Source organism: Andrographis paniculata, unplaced genomic scaffold (genome assembly GCF_009805555.1).
Source record: "Andrographis paniculata isolate CXL003 unplaced genomic scaffold, ASM980555v1 Contig49END, whole genome shotgun sequence".
NCBI lineage: Eukaryota > Viridiplantae > Streptophyta > Magnoliopsida > Lamiales > Acanthaceae > Andrographis > Andrographis paniculata.
The window spans coordinates 2,568,782-2,593,094 of record NW_026137583.1 but is presented as its reverse complement, the minus strand read 5'-3'; the positions used below and the strand labels follow the sequence as shown (position 1 = coordinate 2,593,094).

The following is a 24,313-nucleotide window of genomic DNA, read 5'->3' as shown; positions in this document are numbered from 1 at the left end:
TCGTTAATATGTCGTATGTGTCATCTTTCAATATTGCACTATTCGATGGAAAAATTGATTTTTCGATTTGGCAACAAAAAATGAAAGGACTTTTAGTAACTCAAAAAGTTTCCAAAGCAATTGATGGTGATTATAATGCGTTATTGACAGATGAGAGAAAGGCTGAAATAGATGAATGTGCTTATTCTCTGATTATCTTGAACTTGTCTGATTCTGTGATTAGAAAGGTAGGAAAACTTGATTCTACGAAAGAATTATAGGAAAGATTAGAAGAACTTTACATGGAAAAATCTTTGCCAAACAAACTGTTCTTACTTGAAAAGTTTTTCCGTTTTAAACTTGATTTGAATCGGAACATTAATGAAATTTAGATGTTTTTACAAAGTTAGTTCAAGATATAAAACAAACAGGCGATAAGAATATTGATGAATATACCCCTATTGTTCTTTTGAATGCAATTTCTGACTCTTATTATGATGTTAAGTCTGCTATCAAATATGGTAGAGATAGCATAAATCTTGAAACTGTCATGAATGGATTAAAAAGCAAAGAACTTGACTTGCATGCACATAAAAGTTATAAACATGCTAGTGATGAAGTGATGTTTGCTAGGGGTAGGTCACAAGTTAGAAAAAATACAGAAAACCAAAAGAATAAGGGAAAGAGCAATGAGAGATCTAGGTCTAAGTCTAGGCCAGAGAACAGAAAATGTTACAACTGTGGGGAACCCAACAATTATGCTAAGCAATGTCCACACCCTAAGAATTTTAAAAACCAACAAAATGAGCATGCTAATATGACTATAGGAAATGAATATGTAGGAGATGTTTTCATGGTTAAAGGAAGTTGTGCTGCTGTTAATACTATATGTGCTAACGAGTGGTTGCTTGATTCTGCGTGTACCTTTCACATGTCTCATTTGAAAAACTTGTTTTCAAACTATAGGTCTATTTCGCATGCTAGTGTTTCAATGGCAAATGAAAAACTTTGTAAAGTTGTTGGTATAGGTGATGTTTGTCTAAAGTTTGACTCTGGCTATGTGTTAACCTTAAGGGATGTTAGGCATGTTCCTGATTTGTGCAATAACTTGATTTCATGTGCTGCACTAGATGAAAGTGGATTAATAGGAAAATGGGGAAATGGCGTTATGAAAGTCTTAAAAGGTTCATTTATTGCATTTAAGGCTGTCAGAAAAAATAATTTGTACGTTGCTTATGCTTAATCAAATTGCATGCCAAATGTGAATTCTGTTGTTAATGATAAAACTGAATTGTGGCATAGACGATTAGGCCACCTTAGTGATAAAGGTCTTGAAATATTAAAGAAAAATGATTTTCTTGAAAATGATAAGATTACTACTGTGCCTTTTTGTGACTCGTGCGTTTATGGTAAGCAACATAGGGTAAAATTTGATTTGTCCCATGCTCCTAAAGTGCCTAAATGTAAGGATATGCTTGAATATTTGCATGCTGATGTGTGGGGTCCTGCTCCTGTTCCTACTCAAGATGGGAGTCGTTATTTTCTTTCAGTAATTGATGAATTTTCACGAAAAGTATGGATTTTTCTATTAGAACAAAAGTCAGATGTTTTTGAAATTTTTCAAGCATGGAAAAAGTTAATAGAAAATCAAACAGGTAAGCGCATTAAATTTTTGAGAACAGATAATGGTCTTGAGTTTTGCAACAATTTGCTTGATTCATTATGTGCTAAATCAGGTATAACTAGACATAAGACAGTTTCCTATACACCCCAGCAAAATAGGGTGGCGGAACGAATGGATCGAACTCTTATTGAAAGGGTGAGGAGCATGCTAAACTCCTCGGGCCTTCCAAAGAGTTTTTGGGGGGGAAGCTGTTACTACGGCTGCATATTTGATTAATAGGTCTCCCTCTGTGCCACTTGAGGGTAAGTGTCCTGAATCTGTATGGTCGGGTAAGAAACTTGATTTTTCCAATTTGAAAGTATTTGGGTGCACAACATATGCTTTATATGAAGGTGATAAACTTAAACCTAGAGCTGTGAAATGCGTTTTCTTAGGTTATCCTTTAGGAGTAAAAGGATATAGGCTATGGTTAAAAGATAAACCAGGTTTCAAAGTGCTAATTAGTAGAGATGTCATCTTTAATGAAAATGAGATGCCCTGTCTGAATGTGCCAAATACTGAAATAGATTTGACTTCAAATGAGGTAAAGCCAAATAAATTGAAAATTTCTGAAAAGTTGCATGACAAATCTGATTCTCATGATAAGTTGCTTGAAAATGACCTACCAAATGCTGAAAATTCTGAATCAGAATATGAGAACATAGAAAACTACCAACTTACGAGAGATAGGACTGAGAGAACCACTAAGCAACCGTCTAGATTTGATGAATACGACTTGACTTCTTATGCTTTTAGTGTGTTCGAGACATTAGATGGAAATGAACCTAAGTCTTATGAAGAAGCTTTTAAATCTAAACACGTTGAAGAATGATTAAATGCAATGCATGATGAAATGAATTCCCTGCATGTTAACAATACGTGGATTCTTGTTCCTAGGCCAACTAATTGTTCTATTGTTGACTGCAAATGGATTTTCAAAGTAAAAAATGAAAATGATAATGTTAGATTTAAAGCTAGGTTGGTAGCAAAAGGATTCACTCAAAAAGAAGGGATTGATTACACTGAAATTTTCTCACCTGTGGTTAAATATACTACTGTTAGGATAATGCTTGCCTTAGTTGCTCACTTTAATTGGGAACTAAAACAAATGGATGTTAAAACTGCTTTCCTACATGGTGATCTAAGTGAGAATATTTACATGAAACAACCTGATGGCTTTGTAGATAAAGGTAAGCCTGATCATGTGTGTCTACTTAAGAAATATTTGTATGGTTTGAAACAATCACCTAGACAGTGGAACATTAAATTCGATGAGTGCATGAGATCTTTAAAATTCACAAGAAGTAATTTTGACCATTGCTTGTATTTTATGAGATGAAATGATGTTCCTGTTTTCTTACTTATTTATGTGGATGACATGTTATTGATTAGTCCTTGTGTGAATACTATCAAGCATGTTAATGACTGTTTGAGCAATAAGTTTGACATGAAATATTTGGGTGATGCAAAGAATATTCTTGGTATGAACATTATTAGAGATAGGGCTGCTTCTACACTTTTGTTAAATCAATCCGCATATATTGAAAAAGTCTTGAAACGATTCTGTATGTCCAATGCAAAGTCAACTAATGTGCCTCTAGCTTATCATTTTGTGCTAAGCAAAGATCAATGTCCTAAGTCTGAATCTGATATGAATTACATGAAAGATGTGCCATATTCGAATGCTATAGGCTCTGTGATGTACTTGATGATTTGCACTAGACCTGATATTGCATATTTTGTGAGTTGTTTGAGTCGTTTCATGTCTAATCCTGGAACTGAACATTGGAATGCAGTCAAATGGTTATTTAGATATTTGTGTGGTTCTAGTAACCTAGGGCTAAAATTTGGAAAATGTGTTGAAGGAGTAAAATTGAAAGGTTATGTAGACTCCAATTATGCGAATGATAGAGACAATAGAAAATCTACAACATCCTATGTGTTTACTTTGTGTGGCTCATGCATAAGTTGGAAATCACAACTCCAACATATTGTTGCTCTATCTACTACTGAATCAGAATATGTTGCGATAACTGATGCTCTAAAGGAAGTGATGTGGCTAAAAGATTTGCTTTCTGAAATTGAAATATTGCGTGATAATGTGACAGTCTATTCTGATAGTCAGTCTGGAATCCAATTATGCAAGAATCCTGTTTTTCATGATAGAACCAAACACATAGATGTTAGGTTTCATTTTATACGGGACATAGTTGCAAAACGGTCAGTCAAACTTGGAAAAATACCTTCTCAATTTAACCTTGCTGATATGGGAACCAAATGTCTGCCTGTTTCCAAGCTTCAGTCATGTTTAAATATGTTAAATTTTGATACATTGGATTAGAACCGTGTCTGCTCTTCATTGATAGCATGTATTATTTCTCTGTGATTAATATATACTCTACAGAATTGACTCTGTGTTAAGATTGCAGGAATAATGGCGATGATGATAGCATGTTCCCACTCTCGATTGCCCTCAAATGTAACAACGAGGGTCGACTAGAAACAAGGTAGAGATTGTTGGTGTGTTTCTGCGTCAACCCACACCCGATCCAGAACCGACCCGACCCTGTCCGACCCGATCCAGAACCGACCCGGTTTGTTTTTTATCTCCTTAAATCAAACCGATCTCTCCCCATTCTGTTCGATCGTTTGAATCGGTCTCTCATCCGTTCCGTCGTTCACGGTGCTATCCCTATTTCTTCGAGATTGATTGAGTCCGCCATGGGTGTTGATAAGGTAAGGTTGTTTCCTACTCTTTTGGGTTCTATCCATCCGCCTCTCCCCTATATATATGGGTTTGTGATTTTGGGAGAAAGAGTGTCATCGAGTTCAGTTTTCTGTTATGTGAGCGACGAACATACTGCCTTATCCTATCGACTTCTCTTGCTATTTTTCGTTCTGATACTGAGTGTGCGAGGAATAGGGTTCTTAGGTTACTTCGTGTTAGGAACCACCGCAATCGACACCTTTGTGGGTTACCTCGTAGGACGACTTGGAGTTGGCGAAGGAGTGGCTGCGAACTGAGCCTACACTACCGATTGATCTATTTTTTCTTTTCAATTCTTAACATATATTTCTGTTTTACATTCTTAATCATCGTTTTTATCCGCACTAATTATTTGGTTGAGAATCTGTGCAGATCACCCAACGTTCAGGAAAATCGAGAATCCCAACATTAGTTAACCTATTTTGACTGCTCTATCTTTGAACATATCTTTCTCAAGCAAAAAGAAATATAAATTACTTTATTCAAGTGTGTTAATTGTAGGGTTTAAATCCTCTATTCTCATTTCTAATATACCATTTGTTTCATCCTATCAAATAAAGCTAGTTCCCTAGGGGTTGGACTTGTAACCTAGTGTGACTTGTATGTCGGACCTACTTTGCAGGATATTAGGTTCGACCGGAAATATATTTTTTTTCAAATTTTTTTAAAATAATTGTAGAACATATAATATTTTCTTATATCTTTTAAAATTTTGTAGGACATATGTATTACATATGTAATACTTTATTATTTATTATTCATCAAAAGATAACGAATTTCACTTCAAAGAAAATACTATATCATAGAAAAAAAAAAAAAAAAAAAACAATTAGGAAAATAATTCAAATATAAAAATTTTAAATATGTTCTAGATCCTTGCATATAATCAAAATATAAAATAGAAAAATCAACTGTCATTATAAAAATAAAATAGTCATTCAAATGGTACCAGGTCTTCACTGGTTTGAACGTTGATCTGTTTGAATCTAAATATTTATATATAAAAAATTAATATAGCAAAATTTACTACCATGATATATATTACAAATAATTAATAATAAATAAATACACGAAGCAATTCAGTTAATTTAATCAGATATTGTAGTCCATCGGAAAAATCAAATAGCAAAAATTGATTTTGACGAAACATTTCAGATCCTTGAAATAAAAAATTTATACATGTACGGGGATCGAAATATCAGAAATTAACATATCTTTTGTTGCACTTGGGCTTTGGGTGGATGACTTTTTCTTCTTCTCGGAAGCTTTTTCTAGCCCACCTTAAATGTTTTTCCTAAAACAACTTTTGTTTTAATTTTTATTTCAGTAACCTTTACTCATATTTTCTCAGCTGTCGATTAATTCTTTTCATTTCCCTTCAATTTCTGTAGGCTAGAGTTATCGGCATACTCTGCAACTTTGCATTAACTATTTCAAACATTTCCTTAAGTCCATTTCTTACTATTTCGTATGTTTCTTTTGTTTGAGTTGCCCTTGTATCAAGTTGATTAGAGATATTACATGGATCCTTATACCATATTTTTTACAACACTTTTGAATCATCTTGAAATGTCAATATATTATAAAAATCTCCAACCTTCGCTTTTCTAGTCCATTGTCTTAATATACATGAATCTGGAATCTTAATAATCATATGTACAGTAAAAACTTTCAAAGTATAAAAACCCAATATTCCACAAAATTCAAATTTTTTGCAACTACAATGTATCGTGCTATTAAAGAGTCATAGTTGATAACATAGATATTTTGATTTTCCAAAATATGTAATATGATAAATTGAAACACTTTCAATTACACTAAAAACATAAAAGTTACAATCATAAGCTTTGCACAATTCTTTTTGAAATAATTTAAATATTTCAGGAATATAGATAAAAATTGAATAGGAAACGATAATGCAGTAGTAATTGTATTTGCTCTAAAATCGGCTTTCAACTCCTCATAATGACGATTATCAATCAAATTTTGAAAATATTTAAAGAATTGACGTAAGCTATTTTGTAATTGACGTACCTTTTAACCACGCTATTTATACTTTCGCTTCTTTGTGTCGTAGTCATGTCAACACAAAATATTGAAAACCATAAACCAATGCACATTTTTCTTTTTTTATTGAATAATCTTTTCAACCAATCATTATTTTGAAGATTATATTTTTCAAGCATGTTATTCCATTCAATTAAAAAATCATCATCTTCTTCAAATTCATACACACACTAACTAAAATCATGTGCATAAATTTTAAATTTATCAAAAATTCCACCTAAATATTTAGCAACATTTTGATATATATATATATATGCAAAATACATAACATGTGGTGTGTCTTTGGTCATTTAGAAGCTAAGGCTTTGGCCATTGCTGCATCTTTATCAGTCAAAATAGTTGTTGACTTTTTACCTGACATGCTACAAGAAAATAAATCAAATAATCATTCAAATGTTGCAGTAGTTTCATCATATAAAGTGCGCAACAAAAAAATAACAGTTTGTTTGTGGTGATTCACACTAACAAATAATGCAAGAGGACGATTTTTGAGAAATCTTCCCATAATATCACATCTGCAAATACAACATAATCAACTTTCATTCTTCCATCTGTCCAAAATATATTAGTTATTGCATTATCCTCATCAACTTGAATTGAGTGAAAAAAATTTGGATCTTTTACATCAATCTCTTGTAAATATTCAAGTACTCTCCCGTATCTCCAATTTTAATATCCTTAGTTCTCTTTGAACGTAAATAATTTCTATAATCCTGTGAAGTAAATACTAAATTATCACGATCACCTGCTTACTTGATCATATAATCATGAGATGCTTTAGGTGGAATACCTATGCTATCTCCTATTTCAATTTCAGGAGCTTGAGTTTTAGTTATTTTTCTGTATGATCTAAATAAGTGAGTTTCATCTGCACTGAAATAAATTTCACAATCTCATATTTTTCATTTTTATTCAAATTTATTTTTATTTTTTGCCAAATACCCAAATCTAAATTCGGCATACGAATTTTTAATATAAACATCTCGCTTATTAGGTTTTTGTTTACCTTCACCACAATAAAAACATATTCTATCAACAAGTTTACCATTTTTTTTATGAAATGTGTTTTTTTTACACCAAATCCAACCTGTTTAGCATATGCATAATAAAATTCTCTAGTCAAATTTTAATTATCAAATTCCATACATATTTGAGGAATCTGTTCTTTTGAGATGAATTTATGCAAATAATAAGAATTAAGATTATCATAACCTGAACCACCGATAATAATGAGATCATCACTTTCTTTGTTGATAACAGGAATTTCTTACAACAAATATTAAATTTGATTTAGAATAAATTTTGAAGTAGTTAAGTCAAAATAAAAAATACAATTAATATAAATATTAAAAAATAAAATACCTGATTTTTTTCTTCATTTGCATCACATAAATTTGTTTCACATTGATACAATTACAAAGAGAATCTTATAAAAAAATAAATTAATTAGTCTAATATCAATTAAAAAAAAAAAAAATCCAACACAACAGCGAGATCATATAAATTACTATAAAAACAATAATTTTTTGTAATAGAAATTCAAGTTGTAATTAATTTGAGGTTTTTTTTTTTTTTTTTCAAATTCGATTCAAAATATTTTTAACCCGTTTGATTTGAAGGAATAAAAAACAACTAAACATAGAAAATTTAAGTGAGAGTAAAATGGTACCCGAGGAAGAAGAGGTAGATGTCGACTCAGCACCAGAAAAAACTTCGATGACAACAAACAAGAAAAAAATCAAAAAAATACTCCCTCCGTTCCAAACACCCTGTAACATTTTTCTTTTTTGTTTGTTCCAAACTCACTGCAACATTTCTAAATTTAGTAATAATTAATTGTATATATATATAAATATACACTTTACTTTATTCTATCACATTACTCAAATAAAACAAAAGGCTAAATTGCACAAATTCTCCGTACTTCTAAAACTGCGTCAAACTCCCTTGTGTTTTCATAAACTCTGCGTCTAATCCCTTCGGTGGTCCTTATTTAATGGTATTTGACTTAAATGCACCCAAACTGCAAATAAATTTTAGAATCTCAACTTTTAAACCTCTAAAATTACAAATATTTTTTTTTCTTATATTTAGCCTGAAAAAACAGTAAAATAAACTCTTAAAACCTGAGAAAATTAACTATTTTTTAGTATATTTACTAATTTTTTTAGGCTAAATATAAGAACAATGAATATATTTGTAATTGAAGGGGTTTAGTAATTGAAATTCTAAAATTTATTCGCAGTTTGGGTTCATTTAGGTCAAATACCGTTAAATAAGGACCGCCGAGAGGGTTAGACGCATTGTTTATGAAACTATGAGGGAGTTTGACGCAGTTTTAGAAGTATGAGAAATTTGGCGCAATTTCATGAAATCAAATGTGGGTTTTGTGCAATTTAGCCTAAAAAAATAAATATATATTTCTCTCTCCAATTACATTATCTAATCTCCAAATTATCTCAAATTACTCTACTTAATCCTACCCACCTAAATTCTCGAACTCATATGTTGCACGGTGTTTGGGATGACGGGAGTATTTGATGGCAGCAAACAAGAGAGATAGTCAAATATAATAGTCATTTAAATGAATTGATTAAATAAAAGTTGATTTTAATGAATTCATTAAATAGAAAAAATTATTATAAATGACTTTATTGGATTGGATGAAACAGAGGACACCAAGGAAATTGGAACATAAGATTTGAACCCTATGTATATATTTATATATTATTGAATAAATATTAATAATACTTTATTTTTGTCTATATATATTGCCATCGACATACTATTTTTGTCTATATATATTGCCATCGACATACTAAAAAATTACTTTTACCTAAATGTTATAAATTATTTATATATTATAGACAAAATATAAGTAATTTTTGCATGTGCTACATATATATATATAAATCTATGCACTATTTTTAGATTTTTTAAAAAGAAATTAAAAAAAATTCAATTTATATCTATAATTAAAATTTAATTTTTTATTTAAAGGCCACTTATTTAGTTATATTATTATTATATAGACGCTTTTTAGTCAGTATTGAGTAACCTTAATTAGTCGATTTCCCTCTCTTTGTCTCTAAGTGGAACTTACTAGATAATTAATTATGGTTTGTTCACCCATCAATTTTATGTTGACACAATGTTGGTACAAGTAAAACCATTTTTGCTATTTTTGGCAATGAACATGCATCAGACACGCTGTTGCAGTCTCCCTGTTACACAAAATTGGCTTTGTCTGATGCCCTGGCCGAGGGAACAGGTTTGCAAGGGTCAAACATGTTGAGCATTCAATATTTTGAGACAAATGAGTTTGTCTCATGTAAAAGAGAAGCAGGACATAACAGTGGTGTGTCTCATTTGTTCTGAATGGCATATATTGCCTTTGTACACACAACCATAAAGTTGATTTAGTCAACTTTGTCATCTAGTGTAGTGTGTATGTGTTTTTGTTTGTATGTATGTTTGTCTTTGTGGGTGAGCAAAAAAGAACTCAAAGAGTGCATTCTCTCCACCAATTAGTGTATTGAGAGAACTTATTCATGGAGGTTTGAAGACGAGAAGAAGGATTCTTGGAGTAGAAATCAAAAAAGATAATCATCCAGTAAACAACCTTATTTTTAGCTTGGTCACTGGCCTGCTGGAGTCGTTATACCGTAGGAACAACCAGTCCATGAGAGTTTGTATAAACTAAATGGAGCTTGGCTAGAAGATAGGTCGGGTAGTTCGGTTTGGTGTCTTATATGGTGCAAACTAAGTGTTTGGTTTAGTTAAAACTCTTGGATTGGAATCCCCTAGACGTAGGTTGGAAAACGGAACTGGATAAATAATTTTGGTGTGTTGTTTTTCTTTCTGCACTTATTCAGCCATTGATATGTGCACGACACATACTGCTGTTATAACCACAAAATAACTACGTTGTAAAGTTGTGTTTCTGTCGAATATTTCACAGTGCCGTTGTGCAAGTTACTCAGAGGCGTTGAACCTCTTATTCAGTCGGCCACCCGACTTCCAACACACAATTTTAATGAATATTAATAATAAAAAAATACAATGTATACACATATTCATGCAATATAAATAATATATATTTTCTCTTTTAAATTTTTTTTTTATATAATTTAACATAAAATACTATTTTCTATACTATCAACATAGTTTTTCATACCTCACCACTAAGATTCTTAAAGCTTTCCACTTATTAAAAGTGTAAGTGTTTCATCATTTCACCTCAAGAAATAAACTCAATTTTTTCGAAAAAAGTTGTTAATCAATATCATTAGGTACCTTTTATTGGTAAATGATGGAAACTTTATGGTTCCCACAAATTAGAGTGAATATAACTGAGCATGCCATGTGTGCAATGAGAGGCAACAGAGAAACTAACATTTCTTTGCTTTAAAAAAATGTAGCATTCACAAAGTTTCGATTTGGTGATTCCTTAATCTCCGAAAAGATCTCAAGAGCATAACATATCCATTCATTTTTTTTTATTCACTCATATGACCCAAACACAAATGCCATAATTAAGTGAAATATGAATCATTCAATGATGATGAAACCATTGCTGCCGAACTCGATATGGTATTGCCTTGTAAGATGTATAAACATCCAATCCAATTTCTTCATAAATGTTCGAGAACCTATAGACACCTTCAAAACTCTACCTTCAGCCGGGACCTATAACCAAGCGAATCCAAAGTACCAAGAGATATCAAATTTTTTTTTACATCGGGAGCATATTGAACATTTTTAAGAGTATAAATGCAATCGACGTGAGTCTTTATTTGAATTTAACCAATGTAAAAAAACATAGCATTGGACATTATTTCCCATCAATACTATACCGACATTCTTCGCTTCCAATATAGTAAATCAGTTCCAATTATGAGAGTTCAAAATCTACTCATTCTTAATGCATGATTCTGATGTCATTGCCAAAATTGGGCCGCTCTCTAAATCGGAGTGTACGACATCAGCTATTGTCAAATCTTTTATTCTTGTTTTTCAACTTCCAACAATCGTAAAAAACATGACTATACTTCTTGCAATAATTACAAGACTTATGTGCGCTCGGCCCCCATGACTTAGACCGAGACTATTTATTGCCTCCAATAGTTTTTTAAAAAGACCTTCCCCTCACGATCAAACATTCATCCTTGTCATTCAATTGACACCAAAATCAAAATTTTCTTTCAACAGAAAATTTGGTTTAACTTCATCGAAACAAAGAGTTCTTGAGAACCATAAAATATTATTTCTCAAAAATTCTTGTAGGAAGGGGGTAATGAGACAATCAATAACACAACTTATCTTTATCATCAATTGTAACATCCAAAATATTCTAAATGCATGATGGTCGTATTGAATTCATCTAGATGAGATTGGATCGGAGTACCTTCGGACATTCGAATTGTATAAATGCGTTCCTTTAAATGAAGTTTATTTGCAAGAGACTTTGTTATATATTTCATCTCCAACCTCAACCACAACTCTTGTTTGTAGTCCGTGAGCAATTTCACGTAGGATTGTTTCCGCCAATATTAGTTGTATTGCGGTCAATGCCTTCTCGTCTAATTTGGCCCAAGCAACATCATTCAACCATGCACTCTCCATTCCATCCAATGTTTTCTTCAATTTATTTTGAACTAGAATCGCCCGTATCTGAATTTTCCAAATAGCAAACAAATTTTTGCCATTGAACTTCCAAATTACATATTTTGCAATCTACATCTTAAATCGTTAAATGCTCTGATATTACTTGTTAAGGATTTATTAGCCTACAAAGTGAGTTGAAATTGTGGAAGCTGATCGAAATACAATTAAGCATAAACAAATATTGCAAAATATGAAAAGAACACAAGATTTACGTGAAAAATCCAAAATAAAGAAAAACCATGAGCGATGAAGAATCTATGAATCGAATAATCACAATTGCTACAATAGAATGATTCTCACCCTCTCTAAACCAAGAATGTTCCCTACATCAATATCTATCCAAAAGGAAGTTTTGACCTCCTAAAAAGAAAGATAAATCAAATCGATAACAATCAACAATATATAAAAAGTTGGAGATATGGTATCCTATGAGATGGTTCCCTTGTCACACCTATGACTGCAGATTTAATGCATAGTAAAAAATTGTCATCTTTTTCACATCCGTGATTAATACTTCTGGAATCTTTTGATTTGGTAAAATACACAAAATCAATTTCAGAAAGATAAGGTCCACTTAGTTATGCCCATGCCTAAGGATGCCGTAAGCTTCCGAAAATTTTTGCCTTGAAGAGAATTTTAGGCGTAATCCTAACATTCTTGAACTAAATATACGTTATACGCGACATGCTGGTTCTTAATTAGTACCGTAGGATGTGTTCGATTTCTACAAAGGATGAACGATCTTTGTAGTTTTGCATTGATCTTGAAAGTTTCTTGTTTCTTGATTTTTTGTCGATAATCTTGATTCTCTCTTGACTTTGAATCCAATTTTGGACGTCTTTGTCAATTGTTGAGCAATAACTAACTGAGTATATATTGGTTCCTGGTCATTCTATCAATTTCTTATGTAGAGTTATCCTTGTTCTTCGTGCATTAGAATTGCTTCCTTCCTTATGTAAGCAAGATCAAAAACCCAATTCCAAGCCATTTTCTTCATGTTTTTGGTTTTGTGTTTCATTTAAATATGATGTTTCATAAAATAAAATAATATCATATATGCGATTGTAAAAGTTACATAAGAAAAAAATCAAAATTCAACCAAATTGTACTTTATAGTTGTAATAATAATCATAATAATAATAATAATAATAAAAATCCCAATTGTGCTTGTATCAACTAAATTCCTTCTTATACGGGGAGAAAATTGCGTGCTATTTAAACAAAGGGCAATTTTTAATTTAATTAATGCTATCTTTGAGTTGCATGCCCGAGGCGCTCGATTAAGTAAGTAGAGACATCAAGGCAGCGAATGGAATAGTCATGTAAGTATATAGAGCTTATGATATCTTTTCGTGGTCTCACTAGGTATATCAACTATACGATAGCATTCGTTATCACGGGTTCTCTTTTGTCGCTTATTAATTATTATCATTATTATTACAAAATACACAATTTTGCCATAACCAATTAATTTACAAAGTAGCCGCACCAGGTTCTCCTCTTTCTTCTTCTTTCCATTTCTTTCCTTTCTTCCCGGTACTGTGATGCTCGGTCCTCTTCTTTCTTCTTCTTCACCTACCCTGCTCTACTGTGTCTGCCCCATGATGTCCTGGTGACTGGTCATATTTAAAAAACAAAAAAAAGACAATCGGTGAAGCGAGTTATGTGAAACCAATTTCGCATCTTCATTTGCATACAACCAGATCAAAGAGATGCCAAGTTACATTTCAATCACATCCAATTCTAAATCGGTCATTTTCGTAACCTTACAAATATTTGTTATTTATCTTTATTTTTTTAAAAAAATCATAATATATAGAAATTTTAATTATAAGTATATTATTATTATTATTATTATTATTATTATTATTCAAAAATAAACAATATTGCTCTAATCAATTAAATTAGTCAATCACGCAGAACATGTTCTCTTCCTTCTTCTTCTTCCCAATTATTTTCTTTATAATTTTTTTCTTTCTTTCCCATCAGCGACCCTCGGTCCTCTTCCTTCTTCTTCTTTACTTTCCTCTTTCTTCTTCTTCACCTACCCTGCTTTACTTTACTGCGCATACGCCGTGATGTCGCGGTGACGATCAGATTAAAAAAAAAAAGTTGAGCCGCCGGTACAATGACAAATCGGTGAACCACATTAGGTGAAACCAATTTTGGAAACAACCATACCAAAGAGATGACAGTTACATTCTTTTATTACAATCGCATCCAATTTCCGGCATTCTCGTAACCTCATAAATATTTGTTATTTATTTTTAATTTTAAGAAAAAATCATAATATATAGGAAATTTAATTATTATTATTATTATTATTATTATTATTATTACAAAACACATAATTTTGTCAAAATAAATTATGTTACACAATCACGCAGCCGCACCAATCCAGGTTTCCTCTTCCTTTTATTTTTCTTCAAAGTATTGAAACCTAATTGCAAATCCAGACTCATTTCAACAAAAATCAAATCCAATTAAGAATCAATTACAAACGAGCGCAAAATCGAATAAAGCTACCTAATTTTTACCAAAAGATGGCGTGGAGGCGAGATCGAAGTCAAATCGGTGATACAAAACAGGTAATCCCCGATATGTGCATCTCTATACCAATACTAAATTCAAATGAAACCTCACTTTTGACTGTTCACCGACAATCATAGTTGTGCATCGCAATGCTTACAAATTTTTGTTTTGTTAACAGGAAAGCAACTCTACAACCATCAACAATGTAAAGATAAACTTGATTTAAACCCCATCTCGGTCGGTGATACAAAATAGGCCAACCCATTTCGTAGATCACTACAAACAATGGGTGAGTTCAGACCGGCTCCGAACATCAATTTTTTATTTTTTATTTTTTTTTTTTCAGGCCCAACAAACTCCAAAATTCCAGCATTCATTTCTGATGCATTTATTTCTAAATCATAGCATTTGGATTTTCTAATAATTTATTGTATTAAAAAAATTATTATGATCTACAAAATGATATCCATATCATCGTATTTTCTAAAAGTAAATCACTACAAAATAACAAATTGAAATGAAAAAACACAACTCTCAACAACATCAAATTTCGTCAGTAAACTGACAAAATGGTAGTAATTGACAAATTTAGACATATTTCTCCACAATGTTACCACTTCGCACAGTTGAGCAAAAGAATAACACCTACTTGCACCTATAAAAATAAGGATAAATAAGATAATTTATGTAATCATTCATACACATTCTCATATATTATTGTTATTAGATATAGTGGCGGAACTAGTGTCTACCTTTCGAGAGCAAAATATCTATAATTTATTTTAATATTTAGTTAATAAATTATAAATGAAAATTATAAAATAATAGTGAAATCACGTATGAATTTAAACAATTTTAGAGGGACGATTGTATATAAATAATTTTTAAAAAGTTAATATTATAGCATTAAAAATAATACTCCCTCCGTCTCATATACCATGCCTGCTACACTGTAGACACGGTATTCTAGAAGTGGTGTAATTAGTAGATAATTAAGAATGTATTAGTGAAAATAATTATCTTATAATATAAATAATTATAAATTAAGATTAAGATAACTAATTAGTTTAATTAAAATTAAAAAAATAAAATTAAAAAATTTAAAATGAGATTAAAGTGTGTAATCATTTTCCAAAAAGGAAAAGTGACGTGGTATGTGGGACGAACAGAAACGACAACGTGAACATAGTATTGAGACGGGGTAATAAAAGATTATGCTTGGGTGCGGGCAAGGGGCAATTTGAACAAATAAGCAATTGCAGGAACAAACAAGGAATTGTTATTGGGCCGATGCGTGACCAGTTGGGCTGAAAAACGGTTGCTTGGAGTCTGTCGTTGAACTCCGACGAGTTTGAAACGCATCATGTTTTGTCGCAGGAAGTCGAAGCCGTGTTGGGGTGCCACACGGCCGTGTTGGTTGATTCGGTCCCTTGTTACTTATACATGGTTGTGGTTTGGTGTAATATATGGCGGTGGTTTGTCAAGTTAAGCTGTTCTATCAGCATCCCTTATGTTCACTCGACTCGTTCGCTCCCGTTAGTTTTTAAAGAGTGTGACCAAAATTGATTAAAATATTTAATAATAAGACTAAAATCGTTGAGTTTTATATTCAGATCAAATTTGATAATTATTAATTATATTGGAATCAATATTAATTTTTTTTCTCTATTTTTATTAAATAATTTATTTATTAAAAAATAAAGAATTTTTTTATTATTATTTTAGATAAAATTCAAATTTCTAACACTAAGGAGGGTGATTTTAATGAATTTGTTTGGACTTTTAAAAGTTGTAGACTTCAGTGAATTTAGAAATTATATATAGAATTTATAAACAATTTAATTGATTTTATTTATTAATTTATATGAATTTTGATAAATTTGATTGAATTATTTATTAATTTACTTAGATTTTATTTGAGTTTGTAAATTTGTGAATTAAATATTTTTATTTTTAATTTATATAATTTAAAATATATGAAGTAAACTGGTGTATATATAGAAAAATATAAAATACAGTATGTAATAAAAAATATTAAAAATACATTAGTTTAAAAAAAAAATATATTTATTATTATTATTCTCATTTTTATTTTAATAATAAAGTTATATTTTTTGTTATATTATTATTTTGTTCGGATTTGTTATATTATTATTTAACGTAATTAATTTTTATCTTGTAACAATTTATTTAATTATTATTATTATTATTATTATTATTTATATAATTTTTAAAAAACAATATATTTCTAAATGAAATCAAATTAGAATTCAGTTTTTAAAATGAAATTAAAACAATAAAAGAATTTAAAAGGAATAAACATAGACTAACAATGTAAACTAAAATTGGTGGTTTTTGAACTAAAATCGACGAAACTGAAATCGAAATAAAAAAATAAAAATAAATATTATGAAAAATTTAATTTCTATTTGACTTTTCAAAAAATCAAAACTGATGATTTTGATTCAAACCATTTGAGCAAATCTACCTTGTTATTTTAAATATATATAAATTTTAATATTATTTCAAATATATAAAATTTTAAAAATATTTGTAATTTTTATATTTATATTTAAAATTTTCTTATCTTATTGATATTATTACAATAAAATATTAAATACATATAAAATAATAAATAGTTATTAATGATATAAAAAAATAATAAATATTTTTTAGATTTTGAGAATTCACTGAAATATCATTTTCTAACCAAAATTCTAAACAGTCTAATTTGTTAATAATTTTATTAAAGAATTCAACAAAATTCATACTCCCTTCGTCCCATGTAATATGGGCGTAGACATGAGAATTTAGTTAAAATATAATTAACTAACGGTAAGTTTGTATTACGCACGGTAACATTAACGAACAACAAAATTATAATTTAAAAATATATTTAATGTTAAAAATATATTTATATTTATGTAATTTATATAATAGTTATTATTATTAATAGTTAATTTTTAAATATGTGCTACATTAACATAAAATAATATATATATATAAGTGTAGTGTTTTTATATGTATATATAAGATATATATAAAATTATAATTTACAATTTGCACAACATATACAATTAAAATCTATCTCTACATTTATAATATTATTTATATATTAACATATTAGAAAAAATATTATTAAATTATTACAATTCTATTAATATATTAAGTATATAAAAATAACATTAAATACAATTACATTACATAAAAATGCTACAAATACAATTACATTACATATAATTTTGTATATTTAAAATAAATATATACAACAATTATTATATACGACTCATATTTTATAACCATCAATCAAAAATAATGACCAATCAGATTATTTTTTCAAAAAATGTAAAATTGCTAGAAATTCAAACTTTTTGCATAAGTAGACCCCACAATAAGCTCTTATAATAGTATATACTCTCCTATTCCGGCCACAGATGATCATATTTTCTTTTTGGTACGTCCGACAGAAGATGATCTATTTCTATTTTTGGTAAATTTATCAATTTTAAACATACTTAACAAATATAAATCAATTTAATTAAACTTTTAACATTACATAGGACTACTCAAAACCCTTTATTTCTATTTCTCTCATCAATAAACAAATTATTTTTTATCATATTTAAAACTCCTCGTATTTTATACTCTCTCCGTCCTATAACAAAGTATCTATTTTTCCATTTTAATCCGTCTCATAACAAAGTATCCATTTATTTTTTTTAGTAACTGTACTATTTACTAACATTACAAATACCCTTACAACTTACGATATATTACACAAATACCATTACTTTAGGTTGTGTTTGGTATAGAGAAATAAGGCCAGAGAAATGGAAATTGTATCATTTCTCTTGTTTGTTTGAGTCAAGAGAAATGGAACTTGAGAAATAAATCATTTCCATTTGTCTGTTTTCATTTCTCTCCCATATGCAGAGAAACGGAGAGAAATGATGTTGCAGTATATATATTTTTTAATTTTTAAAATTTTTTGTACTATTTAATTTTTATAATTTTTTAAAAATTATATTATTTTAATTTTACAAAAAACAAACTTAATTTATTTTTAAAGTATTTAATTTTTACGACATTTTAAGAAATTGTACTGAAATATAATCTTAAAAAATATCGTATATAATTTATAATTTTTTTTAAAAAAAATTTACCAAAAATATTTTTCATGAATTTTCATTCGTTAAAACTCTCTTTTTATCGTGTTAATCATTTATTTTTGTTTGTTCATTCATATATCTGCATTTTTTTTAGATTTCTCAAATCAATTATCTGTTTTATCAAACAAGAGAATTAATTCTCATTATCTACTCAATTTCATTTCTCTCTAATTCTATTCTCCGCTGTCATTTATCTGCAATTCTATTCTCTGTACCAAACGCCCTTTATATCACACATACTAATAAAGGTTATTTTAGTCATTTTTACTTTATTCCTACTATATTATAATATAATACTAATATTTCTAAAATTACGTGTAAAAAACAAATGAATACTTACTTCTGAAACGGAGGGAGTAAAACTAATTTATGGTAATGATAAATAAATAAATAAATAAATATATTTGTTTATTCATTTGTATTATATAAAATTTTATTGTATACAAATTGATATTCATATTGCATATATTTTATTGAGATATAATTTTAAAAATACTTAAAATGCCAACAATACTACACATATAAAAAAATAATAAAATATTATTATAACTTCTTATTAATAACACAATAATCTACACTACCTATAAAATACCGTGTCCTTAACAAAATGATCCATCTTTAGCGGGTCGGAGGGCGTATAAGATAATATATAAGATAAGTAATTAAAAAGTGTATTAGTAAAAATAAATATAAATTAAAATTAAAATAACTAAATAGTTTAATTAAAATTAAAAAAACTATAGAATTTAAAAATTAAAATGTGTGTATAATTATATTTTTAAAAAAAAAAAAAAAAAAAAAATAAAAAATAACTACAAATGATGTGAAATGGAGGGAGTAGATTTTTAAAGTGTATCACCAAATGACTTCTTAAAATCTGAATTGAATACAGCCAAATTTTAAATTTTCAAAAATCTAATACACCTAAAATTTTATGAGTGCAATAAATCCAATAAACAATACGGCCCTAAATCTCTAATAGCAACCGTTATGGGTTTCCAAAATATCAAATTGAAATCAAACTTTTTAAGTGACAGTTTTGATTACGGTTCGACGGTTTCCGTTTATAAGCGGTCAATTTCGATTTAAAAACGATCGATTCCGCTTTAAACCATCAATTTATATATGAGACCCTCATATTATTTTAGTCCCGTATATATATATATATATATATTTATCCTCTTTTTTATTTTCTAGGTTTTTTAAAATGAATTTTAATTTTGTTTAAATATATATTTGTTATTTATTTATGGTATAAAAATTATATAAATAATAATTAATTAGATTGTTATAATATAAAAATAATAAATTTAGTAAGAAATTAAATTAAAATAAGTTATAAAAGAATTGATATATTAGATAATAAATAATTTAAATTAGATATAATTATATAATAAAAATTATAAATTATAAAATATAATATTATATTATTATTTTTATATAATTGATAATTATTTATTTTTATTAATATTATTTTTTCGTTTTTATAAAAAATTATTAATATATAAATTTAACTATTAATATCAAAATTTACTCTAATTTTATATTCCCACGGTCGAACCAAGTTTCTTTTTTCTTTCATGTCCAATTTTTTTTTTTTTTTTTCTTTCTACTTTTCTCCTCGTTCTTTTACATTTCATCTGGCCGCCTTTGCGCCTTGGCGCCGCTTTGCAAATTGCATGATTAAAAAAAATAAAAAAATAAATAAAAAATATAATACTCCAACCATTCCATTAATTAAGGGCCTATTATTGTAGATGCGGAAAATTTTAGGTAAATTGTAATTAGTAAATAATTAAAATGTATATTAATAAAAATAATTATCGTATAATAAAAATAACTGTGGATTAAGATTAAAATAACTAAATAGTTTAATCAGATTAAAAAAATTATAAAATTTAAAATTTAAAATGAGATTAAATTGTATAATTATATTTCCAAAAAAATGGACAAATTACGTGGGACAAACGAAAATAAAAAATAGGGACAAATTATGTGGAACGGAGGGAGTAATAAACCGAACCGCCGGTTCATGGTTTGACAAAAACCATCCGTCGTTCCGTCGGTTTGTGTCCGGTTTTGATTTGACCCGTAACCCGCCTGTTCGAAAACCGAACACCGCCGGCCGAACGACTATTGACAACATTTCCATTCTCAAATCTCGCAAATCCGATTCCAAATCAATCGTCTAAAATCGTCGACAGCAACGCTCCGCCGGCCGCCCTCCCCCACCTTCATCTCGATCTCGCATATCGCCGCTAACCGCCGATCCCCACCTCGCAATCTGCGCGAATTTCTGTGTATGCATTTCTTTTTTTATCTATTTCTTTCAATTTTTTGTTAGTGTTGGTGTCTAATTGGATATTGATTTGTTTTCCATGTCATTTTTTTTTTTTGTTTTCTGTATTTTTCTGCTCTGTGACTTTCAAAGTTTTGGAAATATTTTACATTTTTTCCCCCAGTTCTTTGATTCATTTTGTTGTATTTATATAGAATGGGAGTGTGGCTACTGATTGCGTACTGAAGAAATTGATGTATTTTCTCATCTCTTTTTTCATTCTTTTTTTTAATTGGCAGCTTCTTCTCCAGGTGGTCGCCGGTCGTCGTCGTCGCTGCCATTTCAAACTTATTTTGCCAAGTTTTTAAAAATTGATTTGTGTCAGGGCAATAGTGGGGAACAATAGAGTAGGATTTGTAGGTTGGAATACGATGATATTTGTAGGTTGTGTTTTGAATAGCAAATGCACAGTAAAACCAGGAGAGTAAACGCGGCCCAAATTTGGATACTTCGGTATATTATACCCGTTACTCTAATTTCAAAGCCGCCTTGAATTGGAGAAATGATTCGCAAATTTTTCTGATTAAAGCTGCGAGATCCCATTCTCGGTTGTCGATCTGAGTTTGGATTTCGATTCTCGGCTGTATGATTGATCACTAATTAGGGCACCATCATTCGTCCTCGGTTTTTGTGGTTTTGGAGAAGAAAGGCATCTGAAGAATGGCGGCTATGGTATTGCTGGATATGGTGAGGAGAAATCCTCACTTCGGCGCGCAAGCCTTCAATTCGAGAAGCCTGTTTACCACCAAACTCGGCGGAGCTTCCACCGCGGCTGCTTCTTTCGCCTTCGCGACTCCTTTCGCATTCGGAGCTCTGTTTGGGTTAGTCTTTATTCTGTATTGCTGGAAACTTTTTGTTGTGTTTTATTCTGTTATGCTAGAATGTTGTTTGTCTTCAAAATATGTAGGTTTTGAAAAGGAGTCTTGGGGGTTGCATACGTTTTTTCGTTAGCTCTAGGCAAGAAAACATAGTGGAAAAGGGATAAATCTGTCGAAATTTTCAAAATACTAATAGTCAGTTAGGATGAGTCGATGTTTGGTATGAATGTAGAATGAAGGCATGATCTTAAGCCTATTTTGTTTGGATTCCTGCATTTTTAGAAGATGAAAATGTTCTCTAATGGAATAAAATGAATTTTGCTACAACACATTCATCGAATTCTGATAGATGTGAATTGATGTTATTGCATGACTTTGTGAATCAAATGTGTTTCACAATAGGCACAAATACGATCTTGATGCATTGATATGTTTAAGTGGAGAGCTGATTGACTTGCAAAAGGAATTGATAAAATGGGAAGAATTTCTCATATTCTACTCACAAGTGGGATTATCATTCAAAGCAATAAAGATCATTGAATTTGACAGATTAAAGTAAAATATAGCTCATTTTTTATACATTATTTGATTGGTGTTGATGCATTATGTCACAGAAATGGCCTAACACAAGTTGCGTATTGTGATGCGGGTGCAACTCTGGATGAAGATTACATTTCAAGCATACGATACGCGTCTGGGAGGATATTTAATAGCAATGCGCTGAACTACAGTCCCAAGCAGTATAATATTCAGTTGAAACCACTATTCTCAGCATTTCATTGGAAAACTTTGGCACTGACTTCTCTGAGGTCTTTCCTGTTGTTCTATTTGCCACTTGTGGAGCCCCAAACGGCTGTGGAAGATGCTGATGACGAGGATTTTCTACAGGAAAATCCTGAGGAAAAACGTTTGGATTTGATTGTTCCTTTCAAGAAATCTGTTAAGCAAATAGTTCGTGAGGTAACACTTCCCTTTCCTTGGTAAACTTTGAGAGCTTTATTTTCTTATCTCTAATAAAATTAAACTCATTGGATGATGTGGTACTCAGACAAGTGTAGTTACTACGAGGCGAGTCCTTGAAAGACTTGCAGTTCACTATGTTTCACAGCGCATGGCCTGGAAGCTTCTCAAAGGTATTCTTAATTATTAGACAAACACACGTATTATCCGTATTGTCCTGATGTTATCCTTGAATTATCACAGATGTACCAAAATCAGCCACTCGAAAGGCTGCCAGAGGGATGCCAACTACAACATATGCTTTTTGTGTGAGCAGAACCACATTCAGAGGTAATCTGTCCCTCATTTCTTATCCTCTCTACGGCTCAGCTAATTTGAACTTGCACCTTTTTGCATATGCAGGACATTGCCTCGGAATTTTAGCATCATGGATAGTCCAAGTAGGCATTGACATTTATCGATTCCTTAGGTCAATATCCAAGCCCAAGGAAGAAGGTGATGATCCTGTCGACACATCAGAACAAGCTCGAGTTCTTGTAAAGAAGGTTTGTGGCACCACCGTGAGATGTGGCGCGTCTCTTATTTTTGCTTCTATTGCAGCTGGGATCGGAGCAACATTTATTCGACCATCGGCTGGGCAATGGATCGGTATGTTTCGATAAAGCTTGTGTAGAACCGGCATGAAATGAAGAACAGTACTTGTGCATACATACAATGCAATCTTTTCTTGCTTTAATTGAATGCTTCACGCGTTTTCTGTAGGCTGTGCACTTGGGGATCTTTCAGGGCCAGTTATCGTTGCCTTCTGTTTTGAGAAACTGCAGGTTGAGCTGTAGTAACTAAACAGACACTTGGTCGACAAAGTTAGTGACGGAACGCATATCTGAATGGTTGCTAGGCATTGGTATGTTTCTTTCTGACTCTTTGGGATTTGATTTTTGATCATAACATTTTTGTACTTCTATCAGATGCTTTTAAGTTCATAAACATGGCGGATCTCATTAAAAAAAATGTTTTTTGTGCATTTAGAAATCTCGAAACAGAGTTCTTTTGCATGTGATATTGTACTAATCTTGAGGTAGGAGCTGCGAATTTATGTGGTCGAATTTTGCTTATTACGAATAAAGATGACAATGAGTTTGTATGTGTTTTCGACTGTAAGGATGACAATGGGTCGGTCGTTGAATTGATTTTAACGATAGACAATGAGTTGGGATTATGAGTGTCAAAATTGAACCCGACCCGAAAAATCGAATCCGTTCGGCTTGAAATTTTTCAGGTTTGGATTTGGGTATTTCATGTTTGCAAAAACTTAGGTTGACCCAAACCCGGAAAACAAAAGTTGTGTCGTAG

General features: G+C 30.4%; 1 protein-coding gene across 2 annotated transcripts; it reads left to right on the top strand.

The window, feature by feature from the left end:
* Nucleotides 1-20,977: 20,977 nt before the first annotated feature.
* LOC127252763 (uncharacterized) lies at nucleotides 20,978-24,106 on the top strand. 2 transcript variants are annotated; one of them, XM_051277067.1, is made up of 7 exons: nucleotides 20,978-21,144; nucleotides 21,422-22,003; nucleotides 22,615-22,960; nucleotides 23,049-23,133; nucleotides 23,204-23,290; nucleotides 23,363-23,608; nucleotides 23,723-24,106. In XM_051277067.1, the coding sequence occupies exons 2-7, from the start codon at nucleotides 21,843-21,845 to the stop codon at nucleotides 23,794-23,796; spliced, it is 999 nt and encodes a 332-aa protein (XP_051133024.1). In that variant the 5' UTR covers nucleotides 20,978-21,144; nucleotides 21,422-21,842; the 3' UTR covers nucleotides 23,797-24,106. The 2 variants fall into 2 exon arrangements, with proteins under 2 accessions (XP_051133024.1, XP_051133025.1); XM_051277068.1 differs by having other exon boundaries at nucleotides 20,981-21,144; nucleotides 21,434-22,003.
* The last annotated feature ends 207 nt before the right edge of the window (nucleotides 24,107-24,313 follow it).